The 20,713-nt window shown below is 34.2% G+C and overlaps 1 protein-coding gene across 5 annotated transcripts in view; it reads left to right on the top strand.

Annotated features, from left to right (window-relative positions):
* The window catches only part of NBEA (neurobeachin), a 451,486-nt gene that overhangs the window by 126,846 nt on the left and 303,927 nt on the right, over positions 1–20,713 (top strand). For all 5 annotated transcript variants that reach the window (XM_021541930.3, XM_021541926.2, XM_021541925.3 and 2 more), the window contains exons 14-24: positions 2,565–2,644; positions 3,378–3,440; positions 3,549–3,646; positions 5,393–5,485; positions 9,208–9,316; positions 11,384–11,465; positions 11,671–11,794; positions 12,126–12,318; positions 12,572–13,594; positions 15,460–15,677; positions 17,142–17,295. In XM_021541930.3, the coding sequence (XP_021397605.2) occupies positions 2,565–2,644; positions 3,378–3,440; positions 3,549–3,646; positions 5,393–5,485; positions 9,208–9,316; positions 11,384–11,465; positions 11,671–11,794; positions 12,126–12,318; positions 12,572–13,594; positions 15,460–15,677; positions 17,142–17,295 (2,237 nt within the window). The remainder of the gene's footprint in view (positions 1–2,564; positions 2,645–3,377; positions 3,441–3,548; positions 3,647–5,392; positions 5,486–9,207; positions 9,317–11,383; positions 11,466–11,670; positions 11,795–12,125; positions 12,319–12,571; positions 13,595–15,459; positions 15,678–17,141; positions 17,296–20,713) is intronic.

Below are 20,713 nucleotides of genomic sequence, written 5' to 3'. Positions count from 1 at the left end.
TCTGACGCAAATGATGGGCTCTGTGAAAAATACATACATAAAGAAATCTAAAAGCAGGAAATGCTTTAATGACTCATCCTTGTGTGGGATAAGGGAGGCATCCTTTCTCTTTGCCAATTAAAAAGGATGTTATTATTTTGTATTAGGGATTTATGGTTACTGTGCCAGATCTTGAAAGGATTATGTTCATAGTTGATCTAATTTGAGATTGGTTTTAGTCTTTAGTCGTGCTATCAGTGTCTGAGTGATGGTGGCACTGAATTGTCTATATGGAGTGATGGGCACAAAGATTAATAGACAGTAAAGAAAACTACTTAGCAATGTTTGAGTTGAAAACAAGCTCTACTTGTCTTTCTTTGCCTTGGTATATGTGTGGCTAATGTATACTTTTTAAAATTATAGGATAAATTTCACTATTGTTTGCTTAAAACTATATTTTTTAAAAATAAATCTTCAGCTAGGAATAAAGTAATTTAATTAGTAATGAAGTAAAAAACTGTGATGATATAAAAATTATAGTGGAAAAGCTGCTTTAGGTAGCTTTTGAACTTCCTATTTAATTAATCCTATTCAGTCTGTGTCAGATGATCATTACATCATATTGCTGTAGTCCTTGCATTCTTTGTAGCTGTCTGGTGGTTATATAGCCTCCAGTTCCTCCAGCCTTGTCTTATTTTTCCTTGCCTGTTTTGAAACTAATTTTTGAAACTAATGAATTCTTTTGGGTAGCAGCTGTCCCACTTTTCTGATTCTAGAGCAGCAAAGCTTCCTGACCCAACTAAAATGCAAGGAATAAATAGTACTAGAGAAGGGAAAATTACACTTTACCTGCTTGGCATATAGGCTGCAAACAACCCCTTTGGTCTCCTTTGCATGTTGAAGAACCCTTTTCAAGGTTGTCACACCTCTTCAGGGAAATGAGCAGGCAAATGAAGAACTAGTATAAAACTCATGTGTCTTTGAAGAGGTTCCCAGATAAACTGGGATCTCTTATTTTTGTAATATCCTTTCAATTTCTGTTACAGAAAATTATTGCAGACCTCCCCATTGTCTGTATTCTGTTTCCATAATTACAGTCTTTCAGAAAAGACAAAATGTCAATTTTTTCTTTTTTAAGTCTGGTTTTCAGATATTGTCTGATATTGATTCCTAATAAGGTGTAGGAGGGAAGAAGGTGTGCAAGGAAACTTCTGTGATGCAGTCAGGGAAATTGAATCTGCATTAAATTAGGGGAAAAATAGCTAAACTATAAAAATATAATATTTGTATATTTAGTAGATAAAAATGACTTGTTGATAACAAACACACCATTGCAAAAAATTCATACAATGTTTAATATAATTGCATGTAGTATTAAAAAAAATCAACTGATTTCTGTTTGTTTTTACAGTGGAAAACCCCCCATTTTTACAGGTGTTTCATGGTGCTACTGGAATTAATTAATATAGACTAGTCATATCTTTAAAGCCTATCTGATTGACTTTTTTGCTACAATATCCTTAGTGCTCCTATGAACAGTGAATAGAGACCTTGAGATTTATTTGCTTTTTTTCTGGAGAGTACACAGTTCTCCTCTTTCCACTCTTAAACAGAAGAAAACTTGAGTGTATTAGCCATTATTTTTGTTCCTCCTAGTGAAACAAATATACCTTCCCTTAAGGTTTTCCCTTGTTACAAACTTGAATTACTGTGTGTGCAGCAGTGGCTTCACTTCAAAAGATGTCACCAAAGACAATTAGAAAGTCTTCATTAAAAAGTTGCATTCATCTGGATTGGAAATAATAATGGGACATAGTCTGTTTTTAAACTGTGATCTGTGCTTATCAGTGTAAGATTAAATGGATGATGGGAAAATAATCTAAGTTGCATTTATTTTTACTGTACAAGATTTAAAACTATCTCTGCTATGCATTGTCTGAAGAGAAGGAACTTAACAAAAGAATTTCCAGTTCAACTCCAATATTTATGAAAAAGGAGAATGGAAAAGACAATAGGAATAGTTGCAAATCACTACAGTTGTTCAGTGTCTGACGTTTTTAGATATTTGTTTTCATAATATACTTCATCAAGCACAGTTGTTTAAAGCATTATGGGTTGCATTTTTTTTCCTGGCTTAAACTGCTATCTTTAGATAGTAATTTATTTTTTGTTAAATGGCTTTAGTTTCTGCTACAGGTAATGGCTACCACTAGTATTTAATAAATGCTTTCTCTGTTGGTTTTCATTCAGATGGTATTTAACATAGTGATTTAGTAAGTCCAAGTTGTCTATCACATATTTCTGTCTATGACTATCACGTTATTAATATTTTTCATCTTCCTTTTTCTTTGAAAAAAATAAATAAAATATAATATGGATTTATTTTTTTTCCAAGTGAAACATCTTATATATTGTGTTGAAAAATATGATTCTGAAAGGTTAAAAATGATATCATTTGCAAATATGAACTTTTATATAAGAGTAGAGTACTAAATCTGTTGTAGGAACTGTGATTTTCCTTAAGAAGCTGCAGTGATTAAAGGAATTAGTTTATATTTAAAAGTTCTATATTTTGTTTCTTCCAGATGGTCCTCGGCCCTCCCAGAAAGAAATCATATCATTAAGGGCGTTTATGCTTCTGTTCTTGAAACAACTTATATTGAAGGTAAAGTGGTCTGTTTCAGAGTGAAAACATTGACATCTGTTATATACTTGCAAGAATATCTTTCATAGTAGAAATTTGTTAATACCTGCCAAGTATTGTGTCTTTTTCTGGCTAATTTAATGTTCATACACATACTTCTAATTAACTGAAAAGTAGTAAATCCATACAAAATTTCTTATTAACCTCACCAAACTCTGCCATGTATATTTTATTAAATGTTCAATATATTTATATTTGATATATAAAATATGTTTTATGAAATTTACAATTAAATTAATTGTCATGTTTTTAATTTTTTTAATAAAATGGTCAAATGAAAAAGATAATTGCAGTTGTCAAGCTAATCATTGCTTTATCCTTCTTGTTGGTTCTACCACTGGTAGAAATGTTCTCTCTGGTAGAATGCTCTCTGTTGCAGCTGAATGCTACTCTTTGAGGGATAATCTGACATTTGAGACTAGACTGAAAACCAGTATTTTCTGTTCTCTCACACGAACTGGAGGAGTAACAGTAATAGTTTATAGTTTCTCAGGGCCCACACTGAAAGGATCTGACCTCATACTTTTTCGAACTGTCAATCTGCTAAAGAAAAGTGATAGAATAACAGAGAAAATTTAGTCTTTTAGGTTCAAATAAAAAATCTGTAGAATTATTTTACTAGGTCCAAGGTTTGCTTATCCAAATCTGAGGAATATATTTTCTCTGAATAATGGCCCTGTTTTTTATTCCTTAGGATCGAGGAGTGAAAGAAGATGAACTGCAGAGCATATTAAATTACTTATTAACAATGCATGAGGTACATTTCTGTAATTACCTGCCTTTTATTGTAACTAATTGTACCAGCTCTGTGGGAAGCTTGTTGTTGAGGTTAGTTTGTAGAATAACATTGGTGCTTGTCATACAGGATGAAAACATTCATGATGTGCTGCAGCTGCTAGTGGCACTGATGTCTGAGCATCCAGCATCCATGATTCCTGCCTTTGATCAGAGAAATGGGATACGGTAAGACAGCGAAGTGAGAAAATACCTTAAAAGTAGTTCCGGTATCATCACTCTCCAGTTTGCTTCTTTATCATATAAATAACATACTTGCTGACTTGCTAATCTTTTAAATTTCAATTTCATTAACTTAGGCTTTATTTTTTGACAAAATGAGTGATTTCAATATGTTGGAGGAAAATAATGATAATCTTAAGTGGAAATTCTTTATGATATTTCAAAGAAACTGCACGGTTTACTTGCTTCTCAATCTCAACTAGATTATGGAATTATAAGGATGCATCAGCTAGCCATGTATCTTTCTTAGAATAATTTTAAATATTCTTTCTTTGTATGTTTAACATTCTCTGGGGAGAAGAAGAGGAAAACAAAAAATCATGCCCTAGCCTCTCAAATTCTGTCTGAAAAAAGTAGAATCAATGTGTTTATCTCTTTGGCTGTAAAATTAATAACTGATACTTCCTAAAGAAGTGTTTTTCTGGGCGGGGGGAGGGAGGAGCTATGCCTTATTTGATAATATATTTTTTTCAGGGACTAATAATTTTCATGTTAATAATTTAATATTTACTATGAATTTTATTTTGTGCTGTTGTGAAAATACTTTTGAAAATGCAAGGGGCTTGTAAAAAGGAAAAAGACCCACACGATCTACTACTTGCTAGATTCAGCTCCATTTTGCCTAAATGTGAAGATCTTTGTACAAAGATATGTACTTAAAACTGTTTGAGTGACAATGCTTATTGAAGGGAAGACTCATGGTTAGGATTTTGCTTTATGCCTATAGTTTGTATTCAAACAGAATTCTGTTCCTCTCATTTTTCAAAGAAGGGTTACTATGATCTGAAGATTGGAGCCATCTTTATATAACATTTGTGGTACTACTGATATTAAAAGAGTTTGAAGGTGCAGTCTTTGTTTGAAAGTCTGTGTTGTAGAAGTGGGGAGAATACACCAAATTACAACTTTTAAGAGCTTAAAGAACACCCAAAAGATTAAAAACAACCCCAAAGACCTACATGAAATTAGGGGTTCTTTTGCTGTAAATGTCAGAGGACAAAAGCCCCAGGGTTCATTTAGTAATAGCAAAAGTTATTTCAAAAGAGGAAGATATTGTCTGAAACAGCACGCTTTAGTGGAGAAAAACTAGAAAGAATGACTAAAAGCTGAAGCCAAGCTAATTCTAAAGGGGAAACTAAAATATAAATTCAAAAATTTGTTACAGAACAGTTCAGGGCAAGTGTTATGTTTTCTGTCTTGGTGACTTCAGATCAGGGCTGGTTTCCTTTCTGAAAGACTGCACAGTTTGTACTTAAACCTATTATATTAATAAAATATTTAATAATTAAGTTAGTTAACATTTGAGGCACTTTTTTAAATCTGGGATTTAAAAACAGAGGGTGTCCAGGATATGACCTAATGTGTTCCAGTCTGCTTCTCTTGTCCTAAGCTTCCAGTGCTTAGACTGTCTTTTATTTGGCTGTTCCAAGTGAGAAGTCTAGGATAAGATGTTACCTTCAGTTATAAAACATTGAACTGAACCAAACTACACAATGTCCCCAACCTCAAGAATTCATTATGAAACTCTTACACTGCACTTGATTCTTTCAGTATATCCTATTTTGTGTAAATTGTTGTTTTTACTTATTTCTTAACAAATATTCTTGCGATATTTACAAGCCATATATGTGATGTTTAGTGATACGATCTATATATGTGATGTTTGAGCTTGAATTTGTTTTTCTGTTTTAGAGTAATTTATAAGTTATTGGCTTCCAAAAGTGAAAGTATATGGGTGCAAGCTTTGAAGGTCCTTGGATATTTTCTTAAACATTTGGGTCATAAGTAAGTTTCATTTTAAAATTTTTGTAGTGGTATGTTTAAATTCACAATTCTTCCTGTTTTTTTGTCATGATTACTATATATCCTTTGTCAGTCTTTAGAAATTACTTCCAAAGTATTAGGTTTTCTAATTATTAATTTCTACACTGTTTGCTTTATAAATCAGATAATTTTTTTTTCCAGTTAACTTGCTACTACTATGATGTTTGAAACAACATGTTGGTTGTCTTTAGATATATGATATGGTGAAACTCAAATGTTAAAACAAGAGGAAAGCATTTTCCAGAAATACATCTTATAACTATATATATTGCATGTTCAGCTAAAGTTAACAGGAAACACATGAGCGTTATCTAAAATTTGCTTCTGGAATTATCAGTGTCATTTCAATAAAATGTTCAGGTCAGCATTTCTAAAAATAGTTTTAGAAGGATGGGAAAAATGAAATAGAACATTTTATTGACATGGGAATGTTTCAGAAGGAAAAGCAGATACATCAAGCAAGTGGTGTTTAAAAAAGGTGGTAAAGACATATCTCTGTGCAAGAAATACTCACTGAGAAAATGTGGCAGCAAGAAATAGTCCCATTTAAAAAAAACCTGATGTCATGAAATGGGTTTATTTAGTCTGATCTTCCATATTATAGTGTCAAGAAAGCACTAACAATCATGCAGTGCTGCATAGCCTGCTGTTGCTCATTTTTCCCCTTCTACATGTGGTGTTAAAATCCTTGCTGGGATTAGCCCAGAATGGCATTTTAGTGGGAGACTGTGTATTATAAAAATTAACCACATGCTTCACAAGAGACTTCTTCATGTAAGCCTAATTTGAAAGGAAAGGAGGTAGGAGTCCAGCCAGAGTGTGGTATTGCTAGAAATGCTTTTCTCAGTAAGATCAATAAAGTATGACCGTATAATTGAGAGACAGTTAGCTGAGAATATGCTTCTAAGTGGGATTTTCCTTTGGGATCCAGCAAGTCGAATACTGTTCTGGGAATTAATAAAGCAAATTGATAGTCCATTCAAGAATCTCCAAGGACTTTTCAAACATTACTTAGTAAAAGTCATTCACAGTGATAGGAGTTGGTTTCAGTATGATACATCAGATAAAGGTTGGACTTTTCACAAGCCTGGTTGTATCCAGATAAGTACATTTGTTTAAAATATTTATCCAGAAAATCAAGTAGCAACCTATGTCCTGGGTGCATCAGGCACAGCATCGCCAGCTAGGCAAGGGAGATGATTGTCCCACCCTGCTGTGGGTCTGGATGGCCTCATCTCGAGTGCTGGGGGCAGTTTTGGGTGCCACAATATAAGCATGACATTAAACTATCGGAGAGTGTCCAAAAGAGGGAAACAAGGATGGTGAGGGGCCTTGAGGGGAAGCTGTGTGAGGAGCTGCTGAGGTCCTTTGGTCTGTTCAGCCTTGAGGAGCCTGAGGGGAAACCTCACTGCAGTTACAACTTTCTCATGAGAGGCAGGCACTGGTCTCTTCTCTGTGGTGACCAGTGACAGGACTCAAGGAAATGGCGTGAAGCTGAATCAGGGGAGGTTTAGGTTGGATATCAGGAAAACGTTTTTCACTCAGAGGGTGACTGGGAACTGAATCAGGCTCCCCAGGGTAGTGGTCACAGCACAAAGCTTGACAGAATTCAAGAAATGTTTGGACAATACTCTCAGGCACCTGGTGTGATTCTTGGGGATAGTGCTGTGTGGGGCCAGTTGTTGTTTTTGGTGATCCTTGTGGGTCCCTCCTAACTCAGCATATTCTATGATTCTATGGTTACAAGAAAAGAAAAGAGAATTTCAGAAGCTGAAATTATAATTTAACATCTACTTGCAATTATGGATATATCAATGCAATTTCCATTGTTGAGTGAACATATGTACTTAGCAAAAATTAACTTTATTTTTCATGTAATTGGAGTGATTGAAATTCCCTTGAATACTCTGTGTAACATTCAAAGTTTTTTTTTTTTTAGTTTTTAGACCTTTGAACATCTGCAAATGTGCATATTTTATGTAGATTTTAGCAAGTAAAAACACCCTTCCATTTCATGTTTTACAGCTAGTGCTTGTGCCTTTTTGTTCACATACATATGTGTGCATACACATGACTTTATAAAATGGCAGTACAAAGTACTTACATTCCTGTTTCACAGTACAGGGAACAGATACTGCCTTGTTATACACTGAAGCAAAATCACATAAAGATTTATGAACTCTAAACCAATACAATATTACTAACAAAGGTATAGGTACTAAACCAATTACTGTTGCTGCAGTTCATATATGTATATGCATCACAGATGAAGCTATAGAAGTAATTGATTCTCAGAAATTACCAGTAATTTGTTAGATAGAGCCTGAATAACTTAATTGATTTTTCTTTATGAACTGTGATGATAGACTACTTTGTCTAACCTTAGCAGTTGACAAAATCCTGTTTTTTTCCTTCTCTGCCGTATTTGATTTTTTTATGCCACCACTTGAAATAATAGTCCCTTGTTTAATTATGGGTTTTACTTGACATTTAAGCCTCCCAATGGATCTCTATTTCTGTCTGCTAAATCATACCTTAAAAGGTTGAATTACCTGTAGATTTTCTCATAATTAACTCATGAACCACCTTCTGTGCATATAAAAGTACACGCTGTTGTAAGTTTTTGTCACTCTCTTTTATGTTACTTTGAAAATTAGAAAATAATCTATTCATTTTCAAAAGTTCTGGAATGAACCTATATAATTTATATGTTATTTTCACTAGTAATCATGAAAACACAGTTTCTTAGCTTTTGAATGCATAAAACATTTAGAAATGTTACTGTATCCTATTTAAAATTTTTCTGCTGCTTTAATATAGATTATTATTTATTAAAAAAATTCATATCCATTACAGTAGTAGGTAAATTTAATGATGCAAATTATGAGGAGTACTCAATTTTAAAAGGATGGTGTTTAGGGACAAGGAGAGTTCATTGATGTGAGCTGCTTCCTTCTCCACTTTTAAAAGATTTGAGTAGTTTTGGATCCCAGATGTGAAATGTACTTCCATCATGTAGAATTTCTTAACTTTTTAGGATTTGATTTCTTTTTCATTGCAACGTGTTATTCTGGGATTGAATTTTTTTGGCTTCATAAGAGAATGATATCTAAACCAGAAAGGTGGTACTGAAAAATCCATATCTATCTATCTCTCTCTCTATATATATATATATATATATATATATATATATATATTTGTATTAGTACTAAAACATACAGATTGCTTGAGCAATCTGGGGGAGGCTGGCCCAGATCACCCACTGTGGTTTCTTCCAGCCTTACCAGTTCTGTGATAAATATTGGGAAATATGAAGCTGGCTTGTCCTGATTTCTTGTGATGAGAAAAAAGGTGTGTTCTTCAGTGATAACATTTTAGCCAGCCTGTGCACATCTTGAACTTTCTTACCCTGAGCAAGAAAGTTAACTTTGGAAGTTAACTTTGAGAATGGTGTGTGATTTATTCTATACAGAAACCCATCCTAAATACAACATTATTTTCTAAGAACCTTTGTATATTTTTACAATTTAATTGTGGGAAATATCTTAAATATTTATAAGATAGCAAACTTGGGAGCTTTCTGGTACAGAATCAACATATTTGGCATTTGGGTTTTATCTTGAATTGACTTTAAATGCTCATCATGCTTGACATGTGCCTAATGGTTTTGTTTTCTCTTACAGGAGAAAGGTTGAAATCATGCATACTCACAGTCTTTTCACACTTCTTGGAGAAAGGTTGATGCTGCACACAAATACAGTGACCGTTACAACATATAACACACTTTATGAGGTATAAATTGTTAAATGTAAAGATTGTTATTTCTGCTGTAAAAAGTATGACTTAAAATATCTGTGCTTTATAATATCCTGATTCTCAAGACTTTTGATAAAAATTTTAGAAATTTTGAGAAAAAAATTTTTCAGAAATTTGAGAAATTTTGAGAAAATTTCTTCTGGGTTCATAATGTATTTTGCCATGTTTTAGATGCTTTTATTAACAATTTCATAATTTTTACTTAGGCTCTATAAAACTTCTCACTTTTGATGGAAGAGATCCTGTTCCTTAGGATATTCATTACTTTTCACCAAAAAAACCACAAAACAAAACAAACAAACAAAAAAAAAAAACCCAAAACAAAACAAACCACAACAGATTTCCAATTGCTCATGCTTCTCCATTGTTTGGAGAGTAATTTCCATTAAAATGGAAAGTGCTGAAGTCAGAGATGCCTCTTTTTTTTTTCTTTTTCATGTCACTTATTTTACATTTACAAAATTTTGAAGAGTGATGATTTTTTTATTGCTTAACCATGCCAAATGATAACTAACACAGCTCTTTTATATAGCAGATACTGCTTGAGGCAAATAAGTATGGTCCCAAAGCATTCAGCTGTTGTACCAGGTTCTTGTAGAAGCTTCAGTTTTGATGATGAGAAAATTTGTAAAACCAAAATACTGAGAACATCAAGCTGGTTGAAACCCATGTCTTCATGCTTGCACAAATAAAGCTCATGTTTCATCTTCAATTATTACTAAAATGAGAACTTAGAATAGAATCTCTTGCAATTTCTGAAAATCATATGCACTAAAAAGATTTTTATTATTTTTTTTAGTCACAAATAGATTTAATGACTAGATGTTTGGAGTAGGTTCCAGAAAAGAAAAAAGACTAGAGGAGCACTTGCTTTTCAGGGTTCTGAGTAATGTATAAAATTATTCTCCTATGATTGTTAAAACCTAAACATTGTCTATTTGCTAGTGACTTAGATCCAAGTTCTTTTTTGTTGTACGTTACCTTTTATAGTTTGGCCACTTGAACCTCAGAGTCTAGTTCCTGAATTCAGTTTTCTGAAAGCTTTTATGATTGGTATTCTTAGAAAATGCATAATTCATTGACAAAATCCAAGTCCTCGTGGAGTTCAGAATCCACAAGCATTTACATTTGAAAAAAACTGAGGAAAAGAGAAAAAAGATGCTAAGTGGTCTAAGTCTTGAAGATTGCCTAAGAAACTGATGCTAAGGAACAGATGTTTTCCATATTATCTCATCTAAAGGGCATATTTTCATTCTATTTTAAATATTTAAAGATCTATTCTAAGATTGTTTTTATAACTGACATTAGTTTGATTATTTTTTAATGAAAGAGCTAAAGTTCCCCTTTAAAATAAATATTGCTAGTGAAATTACTCAATTTTGAAATGCATTTACTTGAATGTATTAACTGAGAATTCTGTGTTGATATAATTGAATTTTTAGCTTGTTCTTAAAAATAAAGTTGCATACACACATCCCAGTGTGATAGGTATCCCAGTGTGAAATGTTTGCAGTGTTACTCCAATACAGATTAATTAGGCTGTCAGGTACAATTCAAGCAATAGGAGAATATTCTGTCTTCCTCTTTATGTGAAGCCCCAGGATTATTCCTATGGAATGCTAACTCTGACTCTTACTCTTTACTAGCTGGAGGAAACCAAACCCAGTTTTAAGAATTATTTGGTTTGGTTTTGATGAAACATATGAGAATAATTGTTGATGTATGTAGCTTGTGAAAGATATTTTGACGTGTGAATGTATAACAATACGAGAAATATGAATGGAATATCTTTAAAGTACTGCTCTTGTATATTTAGGCAATGAACTCAAAGTTTAGCTGATCAGCTACAACCATGAAAATCTTTAACCCTGCATAGAGGAATTTCTTTGTTCTGTTCTTCAAGATTTAAAATATTTTGCCTAATTTTTTTATATTATGTTGCATGTGACTGTAGTAAATGTTTGTAACAAATTTTAAAATTAACAAAGAAATACGGTAGTGTATGATTAAAAATGGTAAAAGGAAGTTAATATTCTGTTTTAGATTTTGACAGAACAAGTATGCACCCAAGTTGTTCATAAACCTCATCCAGAGCCAGATTCAACAGTGAAAATTCAGAATCCAAGTAAGGGCAATATATTATGTTTGTTTGATAATTGTGTCACCTAGAGATTTTTTCGAAATGATGGTTCAGAAAGTGAGAACAATTAATTCATGTATCTTGGATACATATGGGTTGCAGTTACCTTTTACATTAATGGCTGTTAGCAACTATTTCTTTTTTTAAACATTGGAAAAGTGCTTTACATAACTAATTTATTCTTTCAAAGTGATTCTTAAGGTGGTGGCAACGCTGTTAAAAAACTCCACGCCAAGTGCAGAGCTGATGGAAGTTCGACGTTTGTTCTTATCTGATATGATAAAACTCTTTAGTAATAGCCGTGAAAACAGAAGGTATGTCAATACAAATAGTATTTTCTCCTCATTGATTTCTGGGTAATAGCAATTTCTTATACTCTGTGTAAAGTTTTAGAGAGTCTGTAATAAATTATATATATTTAAAATAAATCTAATACATTTGTGGCAACATTTCTTAATTCAGTAACTAATACTGGATTCTTCTCTATAGTATATTTTAATTATTTATTCATACTGAAGTATTTTAAAGTTAATTCGTAAAATTGGATTGATGTTAAGAGATTATGTTCCTCCCATCTTGAGCATCATAATGTTAAAATAAAGAAGCTTTGTTTGGATATATTTTGAACTAATTATTTCACTTTAGATGTTTACTTCAGTGTTCAGTGTGGCAGGACTGGATGTTTTCTCTGGGATACATTAATCCTAAGAACTCTGAAGAGCAGAAGATCACAGAGATGGTTTACAACATTTTCCGTATTCTCTTGTACCATGCAATAAAATATGAATGGGGAGGCTGGAGAGTGTGGGTGGATACTCTTTCTATAGCCCATTCCAAGGTAAGAAACAGCTCTTATATGTTTTTGGCTTTTTTTAATACTGGTAACCCCCAAAGGCAGTAGCAATGTAGCAATATAAGATGTAAAGTGATTTAGTGCCATCTGGTGGCTTTCACTACTCATGTCAAGGTGGCTTTTTTTCTTGTCAAACACTTCGTAAGCTGTACTTAATATGTTCCTAAAAATCTTGCTCCATTTTGCCCAGTTCATCTAGCATATAGTCATCCATGTAATCTATTCTTTTCTTTTTAAGGTCACATATGAAGCTCACAAGGAATATCTAGCAAAAATGTATGAAGAGTATCAAAGGCAAGAGGAAGAAAACATAAAAAAGGGGAAGAAGGGGAATGTGAGCACCATCTCAGGTCTTTCCTCTCAGACAACAGGAGCAAAAGGTGGAATGGAAATTCGAGAGATAGAAGATCTTTCGCAAAGTCAAAGCCCAGAAAGTGAAACAGATTACCCTGTCAATACAGATACGAGGGACTTGCTCATGGCTACAAAGGTGTCAGATGATGTGCTTGGAACTGCTGAGAGACCTGGAGGAGGAGGAGTGCATGTGGAAGTTCATGACCTTTTAGTTGATATAAAAGCTGAAAAAGTAGAAGCTACTGAAGTAAAACTTGATGATATGGATTTGTCACCAGAGACACTGGGAACTGGAGAAAATGGTGCACTGGTAGAAGTAGAATCTCTTCTAGATAATGTATATAGTGCAGCTGTTGAGAAGCTCCAAAACAATGTTCATGGAAGTGTGGGTATTATTAAGAAGAATGAGGAAAAAGATAATGGTCCATTAATAACTCTGGCTGATGAGAAAGATGAACCTTCTACTAACAATACCTCATTTCTCTTTGATAAAATACCTAGTCAGGAGGAGAAACTCCTTCCTGAACTTTCAAGTAATCATATTGCCATTCCAAATGTGCAAGAGACACAGATGCATCTTGGTGTAAATGATGATTTGGGATTGCTTGCACATATGACAGGTAGTGTAGATATAACTTGTGCTTCAAGTATAATAGAGGACAAAGAGTTCAAGATTCACACCACTTCAGATGGAATGAATAGCATTTCTGAGAGGGAGTTGTCTTCATCATCTAAAGGATTAGAATATGCTGAAATGACTGCCACAACTCTTGAGACAGAGTCTTCTGGTAGCAAAACTGTACCTAATGTTGATGCAGGAAGTATAATATCAGATACAGAAAGATCGGATGATGGTAAGGAGGCAGGGAAGGAGATACGGAAGATCCAGACAACTACTACAACCCAGGTAAATTTCAAGTAGCCATGTATGTGTCTAATGTAATCACTGCTCATTGCTGAGGGGGAGATTAATAGTATGAGCTCTGAGGGATATTTGAAGTGTATTTCTTTAATTATATGAAAAATGTACATCTTCCAAGCTGCCCATTTTCTTTGAAAATGCCATAAAGTCAAATCTTTCATGACTGTATAGAAAATATATATTGCATATACTAGTTAAATAACAGTTATTTCCTACTAAAATCAATGATCAACTACAATGAATTGGTTTAAGTATGTGGGCATTAATCTCTCTTTTAAATAATGTTCTTAAAAAGAATTACCAGCTGAGCAACTAGCAGAAATTCATCTTCTAATCTCTTCTTTGGGTGCTATGAACACTAAGGTGTTCATGGTTAAATACTTTTTCTTAAAATGAAGTTAACTGTAATAAAAAAAATTTTGAAATAGTTATTAAATAAAATATAATTGGAGAATTATTGTTTTCTTGAATAATGAGAAGTTTTATTTTAACATGTGTATAGTGGAGCTAGTGGTTGGAGTTTTGTTTGCTATAGGTAACTGCCTCGTTAGACTGGATCTCCTTGAGACCACTGAAAAAGCTGAAAATTACTTAAAGACCAGCCACCTAAGTGGTGATACTTACACGTTTCATGTTTGTTTATGCAGTGGCAATGCACATTAGAGCCCATTCTTGCAGATGCAGTATTATTTGCTTTATAAAAGCTCCTCTGTTATGTTAAAGTTATTATACTGTTGTTGCTGTTGGCATGAGGGTTACCTGGAGTTGTACCTGAAGGAGAATGTATTTGACTGGAGTTGCTAACCTCAAATTCTGTAAAAACAGGTCTACAATCATCTCCCTGCCTTATTAGTAAGAAGTAACTCTCTTTTATTCAAATGGACTGAAAGCAAGCAAATTGTGTGACAGAAATGGGAATTACTGCTTACTCCTAAGAACAGTTAATGCCTCTATTAATAATAGATCAAATATTGAATTCATATGTATATATCATGATTATATCAAATTCACTCTTTCCTATATTTGTAGCTAGAAAAAGATGGAAAATACAATTGAAAGCTCTACGCAGAAGATTAATGTGAAAAATTTAAATCTTATACAAGCCTAAGAAAAAAAATAATTTAAAGATAACTGTAAGAAAAACATAGCAACTGAAATAACTTTCCTCTCTAAGAAATACAAGCAACTGAAATAACTTTAGTCCCAAGTGACCAAGAGGTCAAAAGGATACCTTTTCTACTATCATAATACTGACTACAGGAGATCAAGATCAGACTAAATAAACAAGAAGCTTTTCAGCTCAACTCCAGTGCTATGTCCATTTTTACATTGCTAACAAAATTGTTTTGCAATGTTCTCTTTTGTTTTTAAATTGGCAAAATGAGATTTGGGCTACTAGATGTAATTCTCTAATGATCCTGCCAAAATGACCAGAGAAATAAATTGTTTTTGAAAAATGAGGAGCTGTCCAAAAACATGTGTTCCTTGAAGCCACCACTATGTAGTTTGTCCATATTTCGTAGCCTAAAATTTAGTTACATATAAACAAAGTCTTGCTACTGGCCTTGAATGGACTACATTTGGTCCTTTCTATAAGACTTCAAGTGAATCATCTGAGAGTGAAAGCTTGGTGAGTAGCTGAAAAGGGAGCCAACCGCACCCCGCCTCAGCACTGATTAATTTGACTTGGAGCAGCTCTTTTACTGAAGGAAACTGCCCACCTTGGAACATCAATGTCTCCTGTAGTTTGCGGCCACATTGTTTTATCCTGTCCTTTCTCGGATTCTGTATTGCATTCAAAAACACACTGAGTAAAGTTAGCATCGTTTTTGAACCTCTTGTTGATGTAGGCAATACAGGGTCGATCTGTCACCCAGCAAGACCGGGATTTACGTGTTGACTTGGGATTTCGAGGAATGCCAATGACGGAAGAGCAGCGACGACAGTTTAGTCCAGGTCCACGCACAACTATGTTTCGTATTCCAGAGTTTAAATGGTCTCCCATGCACCAGCGGCTCCTGACAGACTTGCTTTTTGCACTAGAAACAGATGTACATGTTTGGAGAAGGTGGGTCCTTGTTTCTTCTTTAATTCCTGATCTGTGTTTCCATCAATAAGGAAAAATTAGGCGTGTTGGAGTCGAGACATTACTGAGATGGTGGGGAGAAAAAGAGTTGGTGCTAGATATAGTGCCTCTGTATTTTCTGTCTTCTCTTTTTACTTTTTCCCACTCTGGAACAGCTTGATTTCACAGGTAGTAATTCCTCTTTTCTTGAGGAGTTGTATAAATCCTGAATCCTAAACAAATTGAGCTGCTCTTCCAGCTTATATTTAGCATTAGAATCTACTGCCCCTGTTCCCGACAGGATGACTTCTGATAATGGCTACTGTCCTAATTGATCAATTAAAAGAGCTTCTCTACCTTCAAGGTGTATAAATAAAGCCTCTTTCCTATAACATTTTCTAAGGAAACAATCTATTGACAAACTTTCATTTGCATGCTAGCTCCTGGTTGGGTTCAGTCTTGATGATCATATAATATTTTATGACAGCAATGTGATTTCCTAGTGGTATTGTACATTTTGTACATGTAGAGGTACTCTGTAACTATAACATAAGGGAGACAATTTACTCTAATTTCCACTACAGAATGGTTAATTTTCACAAAACTTAAATATAGTTTTGTCAAAGGAGCAATTTATACTACATTTAATTTCCAGTGTGGTGAATTGTTCTGTGATATTCACTTGGAAATAGACAATTTTGATATTTTGCTTTTGGCCAAGAAGATGCGGTGTGTTCAGATAATGCTTGAGGGTTAACGTTCAGATTGTATATTTTCAGTTGATGGCTTTAATTTTTGTTTGCTGACTGACAACAAATGTTGCTTTGCAGAAAGACCATACTCATAGAAAGAGTAGCCTCAAGATTTTCACACAGGGGTTTTCTATTTTTGGGGAGTGACAGTTTCACAGGACAATTGCTCGTCAATTAGGAGTCACTGAGATTTCAACTAATGTTACAAGCATCTGTGGCTTGTGGAGCTATTATTAATGCTAGGTTTATTATCAGTTAGCAAAGTTAATATTGGATTAAGTTATGGCCATGTTATTGAGTTTCTTCTTTAAAACAGTAGCAGGTGTTATCATTAGGTGTTATCAAGGCTGCTTCAAAGAGCACTGCTGCAGCATTGTGAAATCTATATTAAATAGTTGCTTTCAGACTGCAGAAACAACTCCACTGCCTTCAGAACTGCCTGTGAAGTGAAGTTCTGGTTGATGGGAATAAAAGGTTAGAAGATGTTGTTCTCAGCTGAGTATTTGAATATAATCCTATGCAGAAAAAGATAGCAATCAATTTGTTCCTTAGACTAGCCTTGTTGATATTTCTAGACAATTTACAGGCAAAGTTTTATAGACCAAACTTTTCCTTTTATTAAAGGAACATTCACAGTATGGTCACAAAGAATATATTTATCTAAAATTTATTTTAATTATTTGTTTTTAATCCTACTTTTCTTCTGCCCTTGCAGTCACTCCACAAAGTCAGTGATGGACTTTGTCAATAGCAATGAAAATATTATTTTTGTACACAACACAATACACCTCATTTCCCAGATGGTAGACAATATTATTATTGCTTGTGGAGGAATTTTACCATTGCTGTCAGCGGCCACATCCCCAACTGTAAGTACAATATTCCCACCTAGTGGTCATATTAGAAATTGTTGTTAATAATGCAAACTGCTATTTTCAGCTGACTCTTCTTCTTTAGGGACTCCTGTCCCCATTCTGCTAATTCCTTCAAAAAATTAAATTTCTAATTGCACTGTTACACTTTGATATACAGAATGTTTATAGCATTTTGCATTTGAAATGCTTATTTTATCAGAGAAGTAGTACTTAGTAAGAATAATATTTCATAGTTATTTAATATTTCATTTAAGGGATGACCATTAGGATAATGATTCTTGTAACAAAACAGCATGCTTTATGATATCTACTCATTGATATTCATAAATCTTTTTTGCATGGCCACTATTAGTTTGCATGCCAAATGAGACCAGAAATCATCCCCTGTCTGCTCTGTTTACTATTTCTTTCAGTAGATCCTTTTCCCTGCTTTTCTTATTTTTAATCTTGAATTGAAAATAACTTATATTTTCATCTCCTCAAAGTTGTAAGGTCTTAGCAGATTAAAGCTCAGGCAGGCAGAGTATCATGACTAAAAAGGAAGAAATATTTTATAAATACTACATTATTGATGTGAGTAATTGTTTTATTCAAATGGGATGCCTTGTCTATGCATTTAATATCTGTGACTATTTCTTCCATACTAAATATCATCTTGAGCATCCTGTAAAAATGATCTGTAGTTAATATAGGTCTTTAAAAGAGGAGGCAATGAGACCTAGAAAGGGCAAAGAGTCTCCTCTGAAATAATGTAGGTAATAGACACTGGAGACTGCAAAAGTGGTTTGCAGTAAAAGCTCAAATATCCTTTCTAGCCATTTCAGCAATTGAGATTACTTTTTTCTTTCCTGTTACTTCTAGTTAAGAAACCATTTTTCGCAGATTTTATTTGAATGGTATGAATGTATGGGCTGGCAATGTCCTAAACATTAATGTAATTTTCAGACAGGCAATTAATAAAATATTTTATGCTGTCTCTCTACTATTTTAACTAGAAAAATATTTGCTAAAAGCAAAATGAAAGACTACAATTATTGTCTGTAGTCACAAGAATAACATTAAGGTCCTGATTTTGCAAGTTCTTCATTGTAAATATTGACAAGTATGAGCAAGTACACACTGAGCCATCTTGGAACACAGGCTGCACTATCATTCTTTAAAGGACGTTGGGGGATATTTTTTTAAAGCAAACATTTTAGGCATCATTAGAAAATTATGATGTTTTGACATATTTTATATAAAAATATAAAACAGGCACAATGTTAATTATGCTGCAGTTCCACTGAATGCCCTTTGTGGGTTTTAATTCTTGTCCTGGTGTATGATACTGGAGAACCATTCTATAGAATAATAATTTTGAAGTTCACCATTTCCAGCTATTTATTTTGGATAATATTTGTGTGTGTGTGTCTGTATAGATAGTTACCTGACACAGCCTTAATTGTTACGCATCCATTTATTAAAATATTGTGTGCCAATACTGCCTTGCTCAGATTTTCATGCACTGATACAAAAGACTACATTTTGAAATTTGATTGTGCACACATTTCTCCACTATATAGGGACTGTGTGTATTACTTGAATGCTTAATTTTACCATCTGTCTAGTTCAATAAAATAAAAATAAATTGTGAAATAAAGTAATTCACTTAAAGTTTGGTTTCTGGCTTCAAATTGAATGAATCCTACTGTGTGGAATTAAAAAATATATAAAAAAGGCTTCTTTCTGCCTATTCAACTCCATTCCTGTTCCTCATTGCCCATCCATAAAGATTAAAAGGAAGATGGATTTATTCATCACTGTGACAGGTATGAAGAGTGCAGCCCATCCTCCTTCCTTAGAGCAGGTGCTCTCCCTCAGTCTTGCTGTGAATCACAGTTTCGAAGGGAGCAGATGCCCTGCTGGGCATCAGACCACTTGTGAGTATCCATCATATGATTAATGAAAAGAAGTTTCATACTGATTCTCAGACTTCTAGTGCTTGTGCATCCTTGAACTGCTGTGGAGAAGTGGATGGATTGCTGGTTCAGAATGCATTTCTTCTCAATCTTCAAAGGGCAAAGTAGGCCACTGAAAGCAATTGGTTACAAAAGGCTGCCTCACCCTCCTCTTTCCAGAAACTGCTAATGGGAAGAGAGAAGAGTTTGAAACTGGGAGACTGATATGACATCTCCACTGCATAAAAACTCTTACAGCAGGCCTGCTACTGGCCATTTTCTGCCAGAGTAACTCTTTAAGGGGGAAAGAACGTGTAAGCTTTCTCCCTCACTAACTCAAGGACTCCCAGAATCACAGAATGGCTGAGGCTGGAAAGGGGATGCAGGAGGTCACCTGGTCCAACACCCATGCTCAAGCAGGACCATCTGCAACCAGTTGTCCAAGACTGTGTTGAGACAGCTTTTCACTATCTCTGGGGATGGAGACTCCATCACCTCCGTGATCAATTTGTGTCAGTGTTCAGTCAGCCTCACCACGGAAAAGTATTTCTTCATTTCCATGTGGAACCTACTTGTTGTAATTAAATACATTAATGAGTAACTTTCTATCCACAAGGTACAGAGTTAAATTTTTGTGTTGCACCTCCTGAATCCCTCCCAGCCCCAACCATTCTTTTAGTCTGTGTACTTCTGTAATTGAAACTGGGCTTGGTATTAGAAGTCCACTGAAGCCGTGTTGCACTTTTTTTCCAAAAGGAAGCTGTTCAGAGGCTACATAAACTGCCTTACTGGGTCAGCCCAAGGGCCTGTGTGCTTTAGCATTCTGCCACCAACAGTGGCTGTTTGCAGCTTACATCAAAATGCAGAAGTCTGAGCAAGCATATTGATTGCTCTAATAACACTCTGCTTCAGCATTTAGGATTTTAACTACTAGAGAGGGTGTTTGAGCTGTCATATTTAATAACCACTGAGGAATTCATCCTTCTAGACTTTATCTAATCTTTTTTGAAGCTACTTACACTTTTAGTTTCCATAATATCCTATGGCATTGAGCCTGACAATGCAATTATATAACCTTCAAAGCACTTGTCTTTGTTTTTCTTAAGCCTGCTTAAATACATAAAGTCACTATGTGATTTACTGTTTATACTATGAAAAGAGTGGTTAATCATGTCTTTATTCAGCTCCATATCCTGTATGACTTTGTAGGATTGAGTCATATCTCCTGGTGAACCTCTTTAAATCTACACCATCTTCTTGTTTGGTCTCTGATTCTCCATATCTGTTCTGCAGAGATTTTCTGGAATGTCAAAACCCTCACATTTTGTAGATCCTGTGCAATACATATATTCAATTTATCAACAAGCTCATTTTTACTAAATTTCTTCCATCTTCACTTTCATGAATGGTGGTGCTCTGATATTCCCACTGAAGGTTTTTGGGACCCATATTGAATTTTTAAAGTAGTAGTTCTT

This window comes from Lonchura striata, chromosome 2 (genome assembly GCF_046129695.1).
Source record: "Lonchura striata isolate bLonStr1 chromosome 2, bLonStr1.mat, whole genome shotgun sequence".
NCBI lineage: Eukaryota > Metazoa > Chordata > Aves > Passeriformes > Estrildidae > Lonchura > Lonchura striata.
This window is presented reverse-complemented; position numbering and strand designations above follow the sequence as displayed.